Below are 14,308 nucleotides of genomic sequence, written 5' to 3' on the forward strand. Positions count from 1 at the left end.
ATTAAAGTGCTGCCTTCAGGCGCCTGTTTGAAATTATCATGTTGCAAGCTAGGCACACACAATATGAGGACAGTGAGAGTTTATGCTCAGTGGTAGATCTTCCTGTAGGTGACGCGGGAAGCCACCAAGGGTATGTGGAGAGCATAAGAGTAATAAAAAATGAAAGGGCAACAGCCATCTATGGTGCAGTACCAAAAAAAGCAAGAGAAACAAATTGCACAGACTATTTTCTTCTTATTGTTGTTTTTAATAAATACAAAAGATGACAATAGCAATAGTTATTATTCTTTTTCTTCTTATTATTATTTTATTTATTATTTTTTGCAAAATTAAAGGGAATAAGTGGAAGCTCGTCTAGGGCAAATATTCAAGGTACCCCAAACTCATAAGGTGCATTTATCAGAAGGTAAACTAGGTTTTTGCCTCCTTAATGGATCTGTATTGTGACACAATGAATCATATTCAGTTCTAGTCTCTATTTCAAATCTGTATAGTCTGCTGATTCATCCTATGACGTCTAAGTTTAGCTTCAGATAGATGTATTAGTTGGTGATATTGTTTGGTCGCTCACACAGTTTTATTCTACGGTCAGATATAGAACATATAGTCCGGTCAAACGGAGGCAGCAGGTCAAGTGTTGGTTGTTGACGTGTGCTCTTATTCAGTTTTTTGTCATTCATTTTGGAAACTCAATGACTGGTTTTTATATTACATCAACAACAAACAGATCAGCAGAATATAATATTTCAAGCTTGTACTTTTAAATTTTTCTTCAACTCCACAGAACACATTTCCTGTATTTGGCCATTTTGTATTCCTTATAATTTCTGTATTTTAAATTTCTGTTGGATTTCTTGCAGTCTTTCATGAAATTAAATCCAGAAGGTTTCTATATTACATGTCACAAAGAAAAAAAACACTCATGATCAAGCAAAAGACAGAGTATCCCCTGGACCATTCATTAGTAACACAAATTTGGTTTTGCCCTCCTTTTTTTATTACTGTGTCAACACCATGACTTATCTACTTCGATTGTTTATTTGTAATTATTTGGCCTTTTTCCTTTCATGTATATCCCATGTGACCTTCCCCAAAGGCTTCTCCTGATAGTGAGGTCAAGGAAAAAAGGCAAAGAGCAAACAAAAAGGGTTTATAAAACTCTGACTGCAGAGGCCACAGAGATCACAGCAGATGAACACACATATACAGTTTGTGTTGGACATTAAGGCACATTTAGTGTTTTAATTGTTCAAACATTTTCTTATATTTTTCTGTGAGAAATAAACATAAGACAAGGAAGAAAACAGTATGTGTGTTGCAGCTGGATTTAGGATTTGTGTCTACTTGATGAGACATCCAGTTTTTGTTGTTAGTGCAGAGCGCCATCTGTTGGACTCAATACAATGATGCATTTTTCTTTTGTTTTTGCACAATTACTCAAAAATGTAAGGTTCCCCGTACAATTCTTGCAGGGATCTCTTACAAAACGGTTGCTTACATAAAAGAAAATTATTTTCATAATAGAGTTATTTAATATAATTCTTAAATAAAAATTCTTAAAAGCTGGTTAGCTTAGCTTAGTTTAGCATAAAGACTGTAAACATGAGATTACGGCTCAACAAAATATAACAAAAAAAAACTACATAAATAACTACAAGAACCACTTAGGTTCACCTATTAATATATTTAATCTGGAGCTTTTGATCATACTGCATGACCTTCTTCAGATCGTCCATGTTGGCTTAAACCTTGAGATCGAAAATTCTAATTGACTTTGGAAACGGCAAACATTTCTAGATTTAACAGTATATCATTTTCAAAAACATAAAAAATGAAAATAAATTAGGCTTTAGAAAATATGCATTTTATTTTATTATTCATTTTCACTCGTAATAAAAATTGCATTCCTTTCCACAGCAGCACTTCAGTTTGCCTCTTTTAACATTCAACAGTTACATCTTTTCTTCATTCTCAGTTTTATGTTTTTTTTCTAAGACAAAGCAGTAGCAGCACTTTTTTTCAAGTTTTTTGGAGACCCCTCCCATTATAAATACATACAAAATGCAAAGTATCGTACGCAGCAAAAACGCAATGTCACAATACCTTTACTTTGATATCCAACACAGGCGACCCCTTGTCCATTAAAATTAATTATATCGTTTTCTTTAAGAGGAACATGGCCTCAAACAGTGCTAATACATATTACCCAGAAGTGTTTTTTCCCCCCACAAAAATTACAAGCTTTTTTTGCTGTCTCTTTGTGAGCATTGCAGCACTTATGTGAAACAGATCAGGTTTTAAAAAGAATGATAGTGAAAAAAAACAGTCAGGCACTAGAAAGAAAATATTCTTTAGATGGCTGTGGTTTTAGGTTGTATAATGAAGATGAATTCTACATGTGTTTGTGCTCAAATGAGATAATTCATCCAGTTTAATATTACAGACAAACCAGTGATTTGTTTTCTCAAAAGGAAGTTTAAAGTAGAAGTTAAATCAGTTACTCTGGAAGGTTTAGTGTTAAATTACCACTTAAAAGTTATGGTCAAGTGGCTTTTAATGCGTCACAATTTTCAGGCTCCCTTTGATTGCATTTGAAAAGATACACTGGTGACTGTGAATATAACGCTCAGGACATTCACCAATCTGCACAGTGCTTTAAGCAGCTCATGGAACAATCATTCAAAAAAAAAAAAGAAAAACAGTAAATAGACACATCCACTCATCTGTACAATCCATAGTTCTTCACAGTTTCCTTCAGCAGCTGCCTTTTAAAGTGCTTAAACAGTGATGGTGAAGATCTGAAACCACAACGACTTCCTCCTTCCAGTCTCGAGCTCATTATGGTTAGCCGCCAAGCTGTAGATCAAACAAATGACCCATCAAATCTGCCCCCTTTAGTCTCTTTTTCTTCAAGTCTCGAGTCTTCAGCGGCACGTGCACGACTCGGCCACCATGTCCTCCAGCTCCTTGTACTCCACTTTCTTCTTGTGCACGACCAGCACGCTCATGGGCATGTACTTATAAGGCACACAGGATGGAGGCGGGACGTCCCCTACGCCCAGGTCGTTGATGACCGTCTGAATGATGGCGTGGTTGGGGGAATGGAAGCCGTAGGGGAGCACCCTCGGGCAGTTGCCTTGGCAGAAGCGCGGGTTGTACACCGGCGGGGCGATGAAGTAGTGACCCCAGCCGAGCTCATCGAAGGAGAGGCGGAACGAGTGGAGCTTGCAGCGGTTCTTGGGCGTGCTGGTTTTGCGTTTGTAGTTGGGGATATCTGAGATGATGGAGGAAGAAGGGGAAGTGGAGAAAGAGGAAGAGGAAGTTGGGGCATTTTTCAGAACATCCAGCGATGTATCTTTGGCCTCTGAGGATGAAACGTCTTTGGAGCGCCTGCGCCGGCGAACAGAAGGATGCCATTGCTGTATTCGCCTCATGATGTTGTCCCCTTCAGTCCCCAGCAAGTCCCCCATCCAGTCCTTCACCTCCCTCTCCTCCTCCAGGTATAAAAGAAGAGACGGGACTTGAAAATGAGGTTCACCTCTCCATCTGTCTCTCCCTCCAAGATGAGACAACCACCACCACGAGAGGCTGCCATCCTCTTCTGCATGCCCAGGATCTGTGCACCAGTACTGGGCAGTCAGAGTCAAGTGTCCCCCCGGGCCCTGGTTCTTCCCCCGCTGGACATGTGCGGTGATGTCTGTTTCCGTCCACTGCTCATGGGGTTCCAGGATGACCAGGCTTTCTTTGCCCAGTGAGGTGATCTGAGCTCTGCAACGGGGGGGCTGTAGGGCCTGGGTGGTGCTCGAGGTTGTAGAGGATGAGGAGGATGATGATGAAGAAGAGCGGAGGTGGATGAATGACGCTCTGATCAGCTGCTCCGAGGGAAGAGTGTCAAGGTTGTACTGGACTGTGAAGCTGTAGTGGTGGTCTGAAGGAGAAAAGAGAAAGCATGAAATTAGAACGTTTGTGTGGTGAATCCTAAATATATAAAAGATAAAAAAAAAAGGTGGTCAGAGGTTTGTTTGGGACTCATCTTGGCTCAGGGTTCCCGCTGACTAAAAAAAGTCTTAAAAGGCATTGAATTCTTTTATCCAAATGAGGCTATAACTGGCATAATGTGTTAAATCAATTGTTCAAAAGTCTTAAAAATGCTAAGACACTGGAGGTAGGATTTTTATGAATCTTTTTTTCCTGACAAAAGCTTAAAATAATGGGTAACCTAAAAAAGTAATAATCACATCACCAGAGTCGTGTTTTATGTTACAATAAATATTTGAAAAGAAAAAACAATCCCCCCCTAACCTTAAGTTATTGATTTCAGGACATTGTTTCCCCTTCAGTATCTAAAATTTCAATTTCGTTGGCGTGAAGAGAGTCTTTAAAATTCATAAATCCCACCCATTTTAAGTTTGAAGAACCCTGTTCAGGCTGATGTGTTGGCTATTTGCCATCTATTCGTACTATAGAAATGATTTTTTTGAAGCTTCTCTGATTGCCTATGCACTATCCTTGTTCTATTTTTGCAAAACTCTTAACACTTACCACAAAACCTTACACCAAACGATAAAACAGAATACATCTCTTGCAGAAGTACACAGTTCTTTCAAAACTCTTCAGTCTTAATGACACACAAACCATTATTTGAATAAGCACTTGAAGCATCAACTAAGTACTGAGTACTTAGATTAGTTAGATTAGTTTTATATGAAAATCTGACCTCCTGACGCTGGCAGGTAGTGAACCGATGACGCCGACGGTCTCAGCAGACGCACAGTGTTGGATCCGAACTTCCGGTGCTGTTTGGGCCTGCCGTCCGGTTCCGCCGCGCTCCGGTACAAACTCAGCATGAACTGCAGGTTCTGGTCCGCTTTCTGCTCGTCCGTTAGCGGCCGGTGGTGCGCGCCTTTGTGCTTTGCGCTCTGGTGACTCCGACGGACGCGCTTCAGTGTGCGGTGGTGCGAGGCCATTTCCCGCCCGGCCACCACTCCGGTGCAGGTGGAGCACAACAGGAAGATAAAACAGGACAGGACGCAGACACGCAGTAAGCTGTGTGTGATGCAGGTCGCCTTCATGATTGTCATAAAACCTCTGGTGCTAGCGAGCTCCACCAACGAGGCTAGAGTTGGCAACCATCCTCTGCACGGCCGAGGGCGTGATTTACAGGCTCACCTGATCACTTGCTATTTTGGACAAGACCATCAACTTCCTGAAATTGAGGGTGACCCCAGTTAACCCCTCGGGCGTGCTAGCGTAAGGAAGCCACGTGACTGGTACGTAAAGGTGCGTAAAAGTTGCAAAACAGATCAGTTTATTTAATAATCTGCACGATTATTATATATAAATTCCCCACACCTGTTACGTGCCTACCTATCAGATAATTTACACATAGTGCAGTATTGTTTTCAAACATTTTGTACAGACAGTTTTTTTTTTTTTTTTTTTAAATTGTATACCCAAAGCTTACATTTTCAGTGCATATATAGGTAATGTGATGTTGAGTTTATCTGATACTTTAGAGAAGGGATTGTTTAATATCCCTAAATATCTAAGACCTTTTCTTTTTCGTTTTAGTGTCCAAAGTTTTATAACTTTAACTCAAGATTTAACTTTACAAAGAGTTGGTTGATTTTATGCCAACAACGCGATATGACCGAGCCATTACTTATAGCCTTCATTTGAATTGGGTAAAGCAAAGTGTCCCACTCTGTTTTGCTGAGTATACAAAGAAAAATTCTAGCAACTACATAGGAAATAACAACATATTATAAAGGGACTCCATCATGGATGTATGAGGAGAACTGGATACAGTGTTGGAGGAAGGGCCCCTCTTCATTCCCATGAAAGTTGCTCAGTAGTGGATGGCCCCAAGAGGTTTCACCTGCTGCGTATAAATTATCCGAATGATGGGCACTTACCAAAAACCAGCTTAGAAAGCAAACGAAATGTGATGTGTCTAACATATGAGCAAAATTGATTGTCTTGGTTGCCTTCAGAGTTTACTTTTAAATTCTCACTGTGCAATACAAAAGTAAGAAGAAACATTTGAAGCAAAACAACAATTTAACTTGCTTGACAATTTTAGAGATACTGAAAAAGGATTCATTTGATTGATTTTCAGTTGGATGTGAAAATGCTTTACTTTGGCGCCATCAGGTGGTAGAATTATACCTGTAACACACAGTCTGCACCATGACATTGTTAATTCCACTACAAAAAAACTGTCATCAAAACAGTTTGAAATATGTTATAGTTACATACATTTAAAACACATAATGAGCTCTGACTTAATGAAATATTCTATGAGTACAGCACTTAATGATGTTTTTTTTCACCATATGAGAGTAATTTATTACTTCCTCTCTTGGTCTTTCCTAAAAAGATTTTCAGTGTGCATTGTGGTTATGTTTCTGTATCCAGATTCCTCCCAAACTATATTTGCAGACTCTGATTGCAGTATTTTGATATATTGTTTGTTCATTCTTGTATAATTTGAAGCCCGAGAGCTTTGGGATCTTCTGGTAAATGAGTTGATCTCAGTGAGGAGGAGCTGAATGGATGACACGCTGTTTCTGTGAAAGAAATGAAAGAAACTTGAGATGAAAAAAACAAACTTGATCTCACTTGAAAGCAGCATTCACCACCAACCTAAATATTACAGTTCAGAGTTTCTGAGAACACAAAAAAGGTTGAAAAGGGGAAGAAAAAAACCATGGTCGTCTGATCTGACCAAAACAAACTCCTCGTGGTCTGGATGAGAAGTGAGATGTCTGGGCTTGTTCACATCTTTGATTCTCTTTATCCTCCCTCTTTAACTTGCTCTTTCTCTTGACACACTCAAAGATAGCCACACACACACACACACACACACACACACACTCAGTTAAGTGGCACTGCAGCGTGGTGACATTCCACAACAGTGATTATCTACAATCCCAATCATTTCAGTCTGCAGGGAGAGTGTGGGAAAGCTACAAACTATTGGGGGACTGCAGCAAATGGCTGTAGGGGCACATTTAAGAAGTTAAATAAGGTAAAGAAATTTGCAGAGGTAACTGTTTCAACTTCATTTCCCAGAACACTCCACTTTTTTGCATAATTTTCACACAGTTTAATGCAGCTTTAATAGCAATCCAAGGAAGTTTGATTAGAAAACAGAAACATTTTTGTCAGCTAAATTATCATGTATACGATTTGCCCCATTAGGGATCAAGTAAAGTTTGGATTCACATTCAGAAAACGATAAAAATGTATAATAAACGTATCGTTTCAAGCCCTATTTCTGGCTCATTTTGAGAGCTTGAGACAGCTTGTTTAAACGTTTCTTAATATGGTCGTCAGACCAGCAGGCTGGTACAACTGGTAAGGGTTTAGAAATGTGTGGGACGTGATTACAGATGTTGTTGTTGGCCTGTATTAGTACTGTAGTTGTAGATACTGCAGGTCTGCAGTGTGGATGAATGAAAGCTTTGACAATATTTGCTTTCAGCTAGAAGAGAGAGAATTATTTTACCGAAGAGAAGCTCATTACCACATTGTGAAACTACTTATAGCCAAAGTAAAAGTACGCATTATGCAAGTGTAAAACTATTTATTATGTACCCAGGCAACCAAAATGACCAGGCCCAGCACTGGCCCAAACTCTGCACTCTGGGAGAAATAAGTCGGGTCACATCTGGTTGCCCGACTTGGCTGAGATTTTGGATGAATGACGCCCCAGAATCAGGCCAGATAAACAGACCCAACTCCAACTGTATTTGTGTGTAAGCAGCTTTTTACAATCGTCAAGTTGGTGCTACTTTTAACTTAATCTATATGCTGTTGTGAAATTTAATCTGTAACATTGCGGCGATTTAGAATGTAAAATCTTAATCTGTACATTTAATTAATGACCAAATGATTTACAATGTTAAAATAAAAATCATTAAAATAGAAAAAGTGCAAACAAGAGGTGCAAAGGTAAAACAATTATTTAATATGAAGTAGAAGTACCTTACAATTGCATTTTACTGTACTTAAATATATGTACTTAGTTGCACTCCACCACTAGCACCTGAGTTACTTTACTCCAAAGCTGGTTGAAGTATTTCTTCAATCTCCTGTGATATCCTATGATATTCGTTATCCAAAATAACACCTTTCTCCTGTGTGATTTACAGTTTTGCTGTTATACTTTCACAATAGCCTTCATAAATAGTTATGCTCTAGCACTGAAATTATCTTTTTTTTGTCTGGGCATAAATTCGGCATATGGTCAACAAATGAACTCATGATAGTTTTTGCAGGGGTTGGTGGCAAAGTGGCCGGTTTCCTGTTTCAAATGAGAGGCCAGCCACTCGCTTCTGTTACTGTTATTTGGTTGAAGTTGCCGCCGTGAGCCTGCCTGATGTTATTACAATACAGCGGCTGTTGCGCTCGAAGCCCTTCCCCCTCTTCGCTTTTGATTGGACGCGTTCAACCAGAGCCTCTCTGCTATTTGCTGACCGTGCTGTCAATCATATCCCACCGTTCGAAAAGTGGGCGGAGCCACGTACCTCGAGTCCCAAAGTTTTCCCAAAGTTTTAAGCTGCGTCAAGCTGGCAAAACAACCGGAAGTAAGTCACTTAATGTCAAAATATAAGCGTTATACCTGTTCGTTTTGGGGGAATAGGTAAGTAAAGTATTAAATTAAATAATAAATGGAGTCATGTGGTAAAGTATGAACTGAGACAGGCAGTGTAGAATGCGCTAAAGTTTATTTTTGTCAGTGTTAAAGCCCTTGACCGGAAGTTACAACTGGCATCTTTTTGGCATAACTTTGTCAAACTTGACATTAGCCAAAACTTTCCTCCCTCCCCCTATTCCACTCACTCCGTCCTTCCACCCATCCATCCAGATCTTGTTGTTGTTAGCGGTGATGGAGACGCCGAGGGACCGCTACCGGCGCCGCTAGCTAGCAACAGTTGAAGCCAGGCTAAGACACCGACAGAGAGAGAGGGTCGGGAAGAAATTAACCGGATAAACGGAGCGGAGGGAGAGGATGGAAACGGTTGAGCAGCTCGTCTCTTTCCACCACATTCAGGTCCAGTTGAGCGGGGGCGCGCCTTGGGGGTTCACGCTGAAAGGAGGGCTCGAGCACGGCGAGCCGCTAATCATCACTAAAGTAAGTTGACCATGACAATTGACATTATTAATATATGCACAAAAAAATCTGATTTAAGTGACCTAAAACTGCCTTTAACTGCTTCCAGTGTATTTTCTGAGAGTTAATACTGCGATATTTTACAAATTGTATGATATTTTCTTAATATTTCTGTATATATTTACACTTGGTTTCATATTTGCACAACAGTCCATTCAAATTGACTGTAAGAAGTTTATTTTGTAAGTATGTGGTTGTTGCAACACTCCAGCTCCACCAAAAACAGCAATTGTGGTTAGTTTTGCAGGCTGACTGCTCTCTCATTCATACGTGCTTCTCAGCCTGCTTGGCTGCTGCTCCCTATGGTTTAAACTTTTCAACCCAAAAAGTCCTAAAAAAAAACTCTGCAGACTGCTTTTCCTGCATCCCCTTCTGTACTTTCTGATTTCTGCACAGCGAGGTCTGCTCTTCCTCCTCCTCCTTTCCTGCAGGGAATAAAAAGTTATTGTCCAAAGCACAAGCAAAATATCCGGACCAGTTGATTTTTGTCAGCTGTCACTGTCTATGAATGAGAAGAAGCACTATATAATGTAAAGCAGCGGCTGGACTTTTAAGTCGGAGGTCAAAGAGGTGCTAAAAGGGGTTCCCAGGGGAGATCCCTGGCAAAATGGGGCTCTGTTCATCTTCCTGTCACTTCATTCACTGGAAGGTAAAAATGCCCAAGTGTTGACAGATGACTAAAACCACTTCAGATGGCTGAGTTTGGAGTAGAAATATGTGTCTTGGAGAATCCTTCAAAAGAAAGATTGTGATTGTGTGATGATAAATTCTTAGAATTGCTTCACGCTTGTTGACTCTTTTTGTTGCAACAGCTTACATTTACACCAGCTTGTTTTGCAAAGAAGTAACCAATAAGTATGGCTGTTGATGGATGTACAGATTGACAGTGTATGTTATGTCTGCAGATCTCTAGGAGGTTAATTTCACGTGTGTTTTGGGGGAGGTTGAGAGCTTTGTCAGAGATTTAGATGTGACCTCGTCTTGTGTGATAAAGTTGTGGGGGGCACCGTTTCCTACCGGCCTCTTCTCACGCTTTCACGCTGCAGGCGGTGAGCTGCTGGAAATAAGGAGGGTTCCTTTGAATTACTGCAAGTAATTATTGGTGTGTGTTCTGCTGGAGGTGGTCTGTGTGTGTGTTCAGTCCGGTGCATAAGTAGGCCGTCTGACATCCAACCTCTGCTCTCTCTCTCAGTGTTTCCTTCACTGTCTCTCACTCTTCACTCTGTTGAAAAGTCACAGCAGCAGTGGTGTAAATGTTGGCCAGAGTACTTCTATATTCACCACAGCACCACAGCGGGGGGAATGGAAAAGCCTGGCTCAGTCATCTGGAAACACACACACACACACACACACACACACACACACACACACACACACACACCAAGTCACACATGCAGTAACACAGCCCCTGGGAAAATGTGACTGGGACTGCTAAAGGAGATAAAAATCAAACTGTGCTCCATAGCTGTTTTGTGTCCAGTGGCTAGTAAAAACACACACAATAAAGTAGTTCAGGCGGTTAGTGCTAGACAGGAAAATGTGGTGCCGAAAACTGTTTAATGATTAAGTGTTTAGTCCTTGAAGGAAAGGGGAGAAAGACAGAAACACAGATTAAAGGTAGAGTTGAGGTGTGTGTGTGTGTGTGTGTGGGTATATAAGAGTGTGTAGTGTGGTTTAGGTGTGGAGAGTTTCCTCCAGCCTCTACACAGAGCTGTGTGTACGGACCACAGCAGAATACAGTCGTAATCCTCTTATATCTGAGAGCTGAGGACCTTCAGTATAGCTGCTTGATCATTCATCAAAGCACTTACACAGAAGATTAATAAAAACACTAATTCATGTTTCACTTTTACATATACGTGTCTATTTGACAGTAATCCTAGCTCATGGTCCATTTACTTAGCTGTTTTCCACATCTTTTGGCCCAATGAGTTTATTTTTTCCTCAGCAGCAGTTTGTAGAGTTTGAGCCATGGGGTGGAGAATTGATCAGGCGATCTGATCAGAGCTGATCAGATCAGGTAGTATTGATGGATTAGAGGAGTAACTGCCGCAAAAGCGGTGAATTTTAGAATTTTAGACTCAGTTGAGTGAATGGTTAATTTTCACTTTCACTGCATGTGGTGATCTCCTGCTCCGTCTGTGCCCAGAGTATGCTATGCGTTCAAAGAGTTTGGTTTTATGAATAACCAAATAGTATACATATAATGAAAATGTTTCAAAAATACAAAATAAATAAGTGTCAGCAGATGTGATTATCTTGATTGGCCACCATCAGTTGATGAATGTGTGGGAAACTCTGGGGCTGGACATGGAATTTTTTTTAAAAACAATGACGCAGACCCTGACATTCCCTGATTGGGTCTAATCAGTCATGATGTGTGAAATCAAAGGCCAGATTAGTTATATCTATAATTCTTCCAGCGGGTTGAGGGTCTCCTCCCAGTCAGAAGTGCCTGGAATACCTCCATTTTATTAACAATTATTCGAGTGATTGTGACTTGAAGCCCTGTATGACGTAGCTACATCTCACAGGTATATGCCAAAGTATTTTGTGCATGCAAGTGCCAGTCACCAGTGTGTCCTTGAAAGAGTGAGTCTGCTGTTTTTTGAGGCAGTTATGCAACATGTGCATGAGACATAGAGTGCATAAAAAGTCTCCAGTTGCCCTTTCAGAATGTCCATGTTTTGGGGGGAGTGTGTGTGTGTGTGTGTGTGTTTGTGGCCCTTTTTGCAATTGTGCTCGCTGCTGGAGGGGGAAGGGAGGCTTCCAGAGTCTGAGACAGCAGAGGGATATAAGCCATTTGGTCAACATTCCTCCGGGAGCATAACAAATTACCACTGTAGGGTGTGTGTGGATTGGTGTGGAGATATTGTGCATACATACATGTGCACTGCTCATAATAATCTGATTTGAATATTTGTTTTCCTTTCAGCCATGGATCAGCTGTGTGATGACATGGTGAGGTTAAGGTTTTATCTAGCCAGTCAGTTATTAGCTTTGTTACTCAGTCAGCCATTCAGTGACTCAGCCTTTCAATGAGTTGGCAAGTTATTTGCCAGTCAGACAAAGCTTAAATGTGGTTTGTGACAATTCAGGTTGGGCCAGTGTGAAAATTTTTTAATCGGTTTGTTATCGACCCAACTGTAGTGACATAATGTATAAATGTTGTTGTGGTGGCTTCGAAATAAGAATACACGTTACCGGAGTTAAGGACATGCAGCCATGTTTTTAGGGTAATTTATCATCTAAAAACCTACAGTTGTCATTCACATGCTTGGTGACATTTCCTATGTCCTCTTTGTCAAATGTGGTCGTTCTGTTGACTGAGCGTTGAGTTCCTTTCATTGGTTGGTTTGACAGAATAGCTGCTGTTGAACGTCTCACTTTAATATGTGTTTTCATGATCTTCTGTGAGCTCTCTGGTGAATTCTAATGAGGACATTTTTGTTTCTCTTTTTCTCAGTTTTTAGGCAGTCCTTGACTTAAAGACTGTGCTCCCATGGGACAGTTTGGCATCTGAAATAATGTGAATCATCCTTTGCCATAAAACATCCAAAATAGTGTTGTTAGTAAACCTCACTGTCTGATGATTTCACAATGCAGTAGGGTTATGCCCTTGTCCTGCAGTGATTAATCGAAATTAATGTTGTTAGTTTCAGAATCAGTCACAATTGTTTTGATGGATCCCAGGTGCTCATGTGAACTGTCTGGACTCTAGACCTCTGCAGACCAGACATGTCTGCTATCTAAATGAACATCAGAGTCTGCATGTTGTACATGAGTCTGTTTGAGTGGACTGAAGCAGAGCAGAGCCTGTGTGCAGCCTTCATTATTTCCATTATTTTCAGTTTATGTGTGTATATTATGGAGATGACAACTGTTACTGCCTTTAATTTGATACAATGAATATAAGATATTTTATACTGAGATATTTTTTATATATGTTTTAGAAGTCAAAGATAAAACAAGGCTTCATTCAATTAAAAAAATGAAACTACCTTAAACAACATCTTCCACAAACCAATATGACATTCACTTTCCACCTAAGGGAACAGGTTCAGTCTGTTTAGTGTGTATTAGTGGTTGTGTCTAGATGGTAGACGGTGTTTTTTAATGGTGATATCTAGCGTCGGCAAAAAATGTTGTGGCACATTTGCGATCCGTCGTTAGTGCCTTAGCTTGTTTACTATATGACATGAATGCCGCCGTCACACTAAACCACACCACTCAGCCTGTTCAGACTTAAAAATTAGTTTGGAAAACGTCGAATATTTGTATTGAACAGCCAAATCTGACTCGACTGGCATAATTCTGAGTCAGGCACAGTCTTATTTTTTTGTCCTTTTGAGGTAATTTTGTGTCTCTGTGAGATATTGTTGTGACCTTTTTGGTCATTTTGCGTCTCCTTGTAGTTTTGTTTTATTTTGTGTCTTTTTGTGGTCATTTTGAATCTCATCCTGGTCGGTACATGCCCATTTGAGGGACATTTTTCAAGTGAAGGCCAAGGGGCCAACTGACACTTTTGGCCCTGTAGACCCATTCAGTAATTCATCCATGGCTTCAAGTGATCATTTTAGCCCAAACGTTATCTTTTACTAACCTTAACCAAGTTTTTTTGTGCTAAACCACACCTTGACCACAGTGTGGTCACACCATAAAACAGCGAGGCAAGAATACCGAGTTTCACAAATCTACAGGTCACCATCCAGCCAAGACCGGTATTAGCTGACCACTAGCTTGGCAACTCCCTGCTAAGCACCACACAATCTTCTTTGTGGTCTGCATGTCCTACAAAGCTGGATTCATCACCATTTTTATTCTCCTCTCAGTCAAACCGCCAACAATGAGATAATCTCCCAGGCTGTCTAACCACTGAAACCAACAGCACACTACTGACCCACGTTGGGAGGTAACTTTGGTTATTCATGATGAAAACTTTAACTGAGCTGAACCTCTTGTTTTGTTTTTGATAGGAAAAACATTGGCATTTCATCGAATTTTGTATTATGTCTTTGGTGGTTGTTGGATAATGTGGTTTCCCCCACTAAAAATGTCATCTATCCTTTATGAATCTTTTTGCATGTTTTGATGTTTCTTAGGTCTCATGATGCACTTATTGCTTGGACG

At 40.4% G+C, this 14,308-nt stretch overlaps 2 protein-coding genes across 2 annotated transcripts in view; one reads left to right on the top strand and one right to left on the bottom strand.

The window, feature by feature from the left end:
* Nucleotides 1-1,851: 1,851 nt before the first annotated feature.
* On the bottom strand, nt 1,852-5,215 carry bmp15 (bone morphogenetic protein 15). Its single transcript, XM_042512418.2, has 2 exons — nt 4,718-5,215; nt 1,852-3,928 (listed from the first exon to the last, which is right to left on the bottom strand). Exons 1-2 carry the CDS (start codon nt 5,079-5,081, stop codon nt 2,925-2,927), a joined length of 1,368 nt encoding a protein of 455 aa, XP_042368352.2. The 5' UTR covers nt 5,082-5,215; the 3' UTR covers nt 1,852-2,924.
* A 3,634-nt stretch (nt 5,216-8,849) lies between these two features.
* Nucleotides 8,850-14,308, top strand: part of shroom4 (shroom family member 4) — a 70,315-nt gene continuing 64,856 nt past the window's right edge. The window contains 1 exon segment of the mRNA XM_088073326.1: nt 8,850-9,139. Coding sequence (XP_087929452.1) covers nt 9,017-9,139 — 123 coding nt within the window. The 5' untranslated portion in view covers nt 8,850-9,016.

Source organism: Plectropomus leopardus, chromosome 23 (assembly GCF_026936395.1).
Source record: "Plectropomus leopardus strain MGB_pleo_1.0 chromosome 23, ASM2693639v1, whole genome shotgun sequence".
NCBI lineage: Eukaryota > Metazoa > Chordata > Actinopteri > Perciformes > Serranidae > Plectropomus > Plectropomus leopardus.

Coding starts and splice junctions, on each gene's coding strand:
- bmp15 (XM_042512418.2), bottom strand. CDS start 5,081: ATGACAATCATGAAGGCGACCTGCATCACACACAGCTTACTGCGTGTC. Junction 3,929..4,717: donor CTACCTGCCAGCGTCAGGAG/GTCAGATTTTCA, acceptor TTTCTCCTTCAG/ACCACCACTACAGCTTCACA.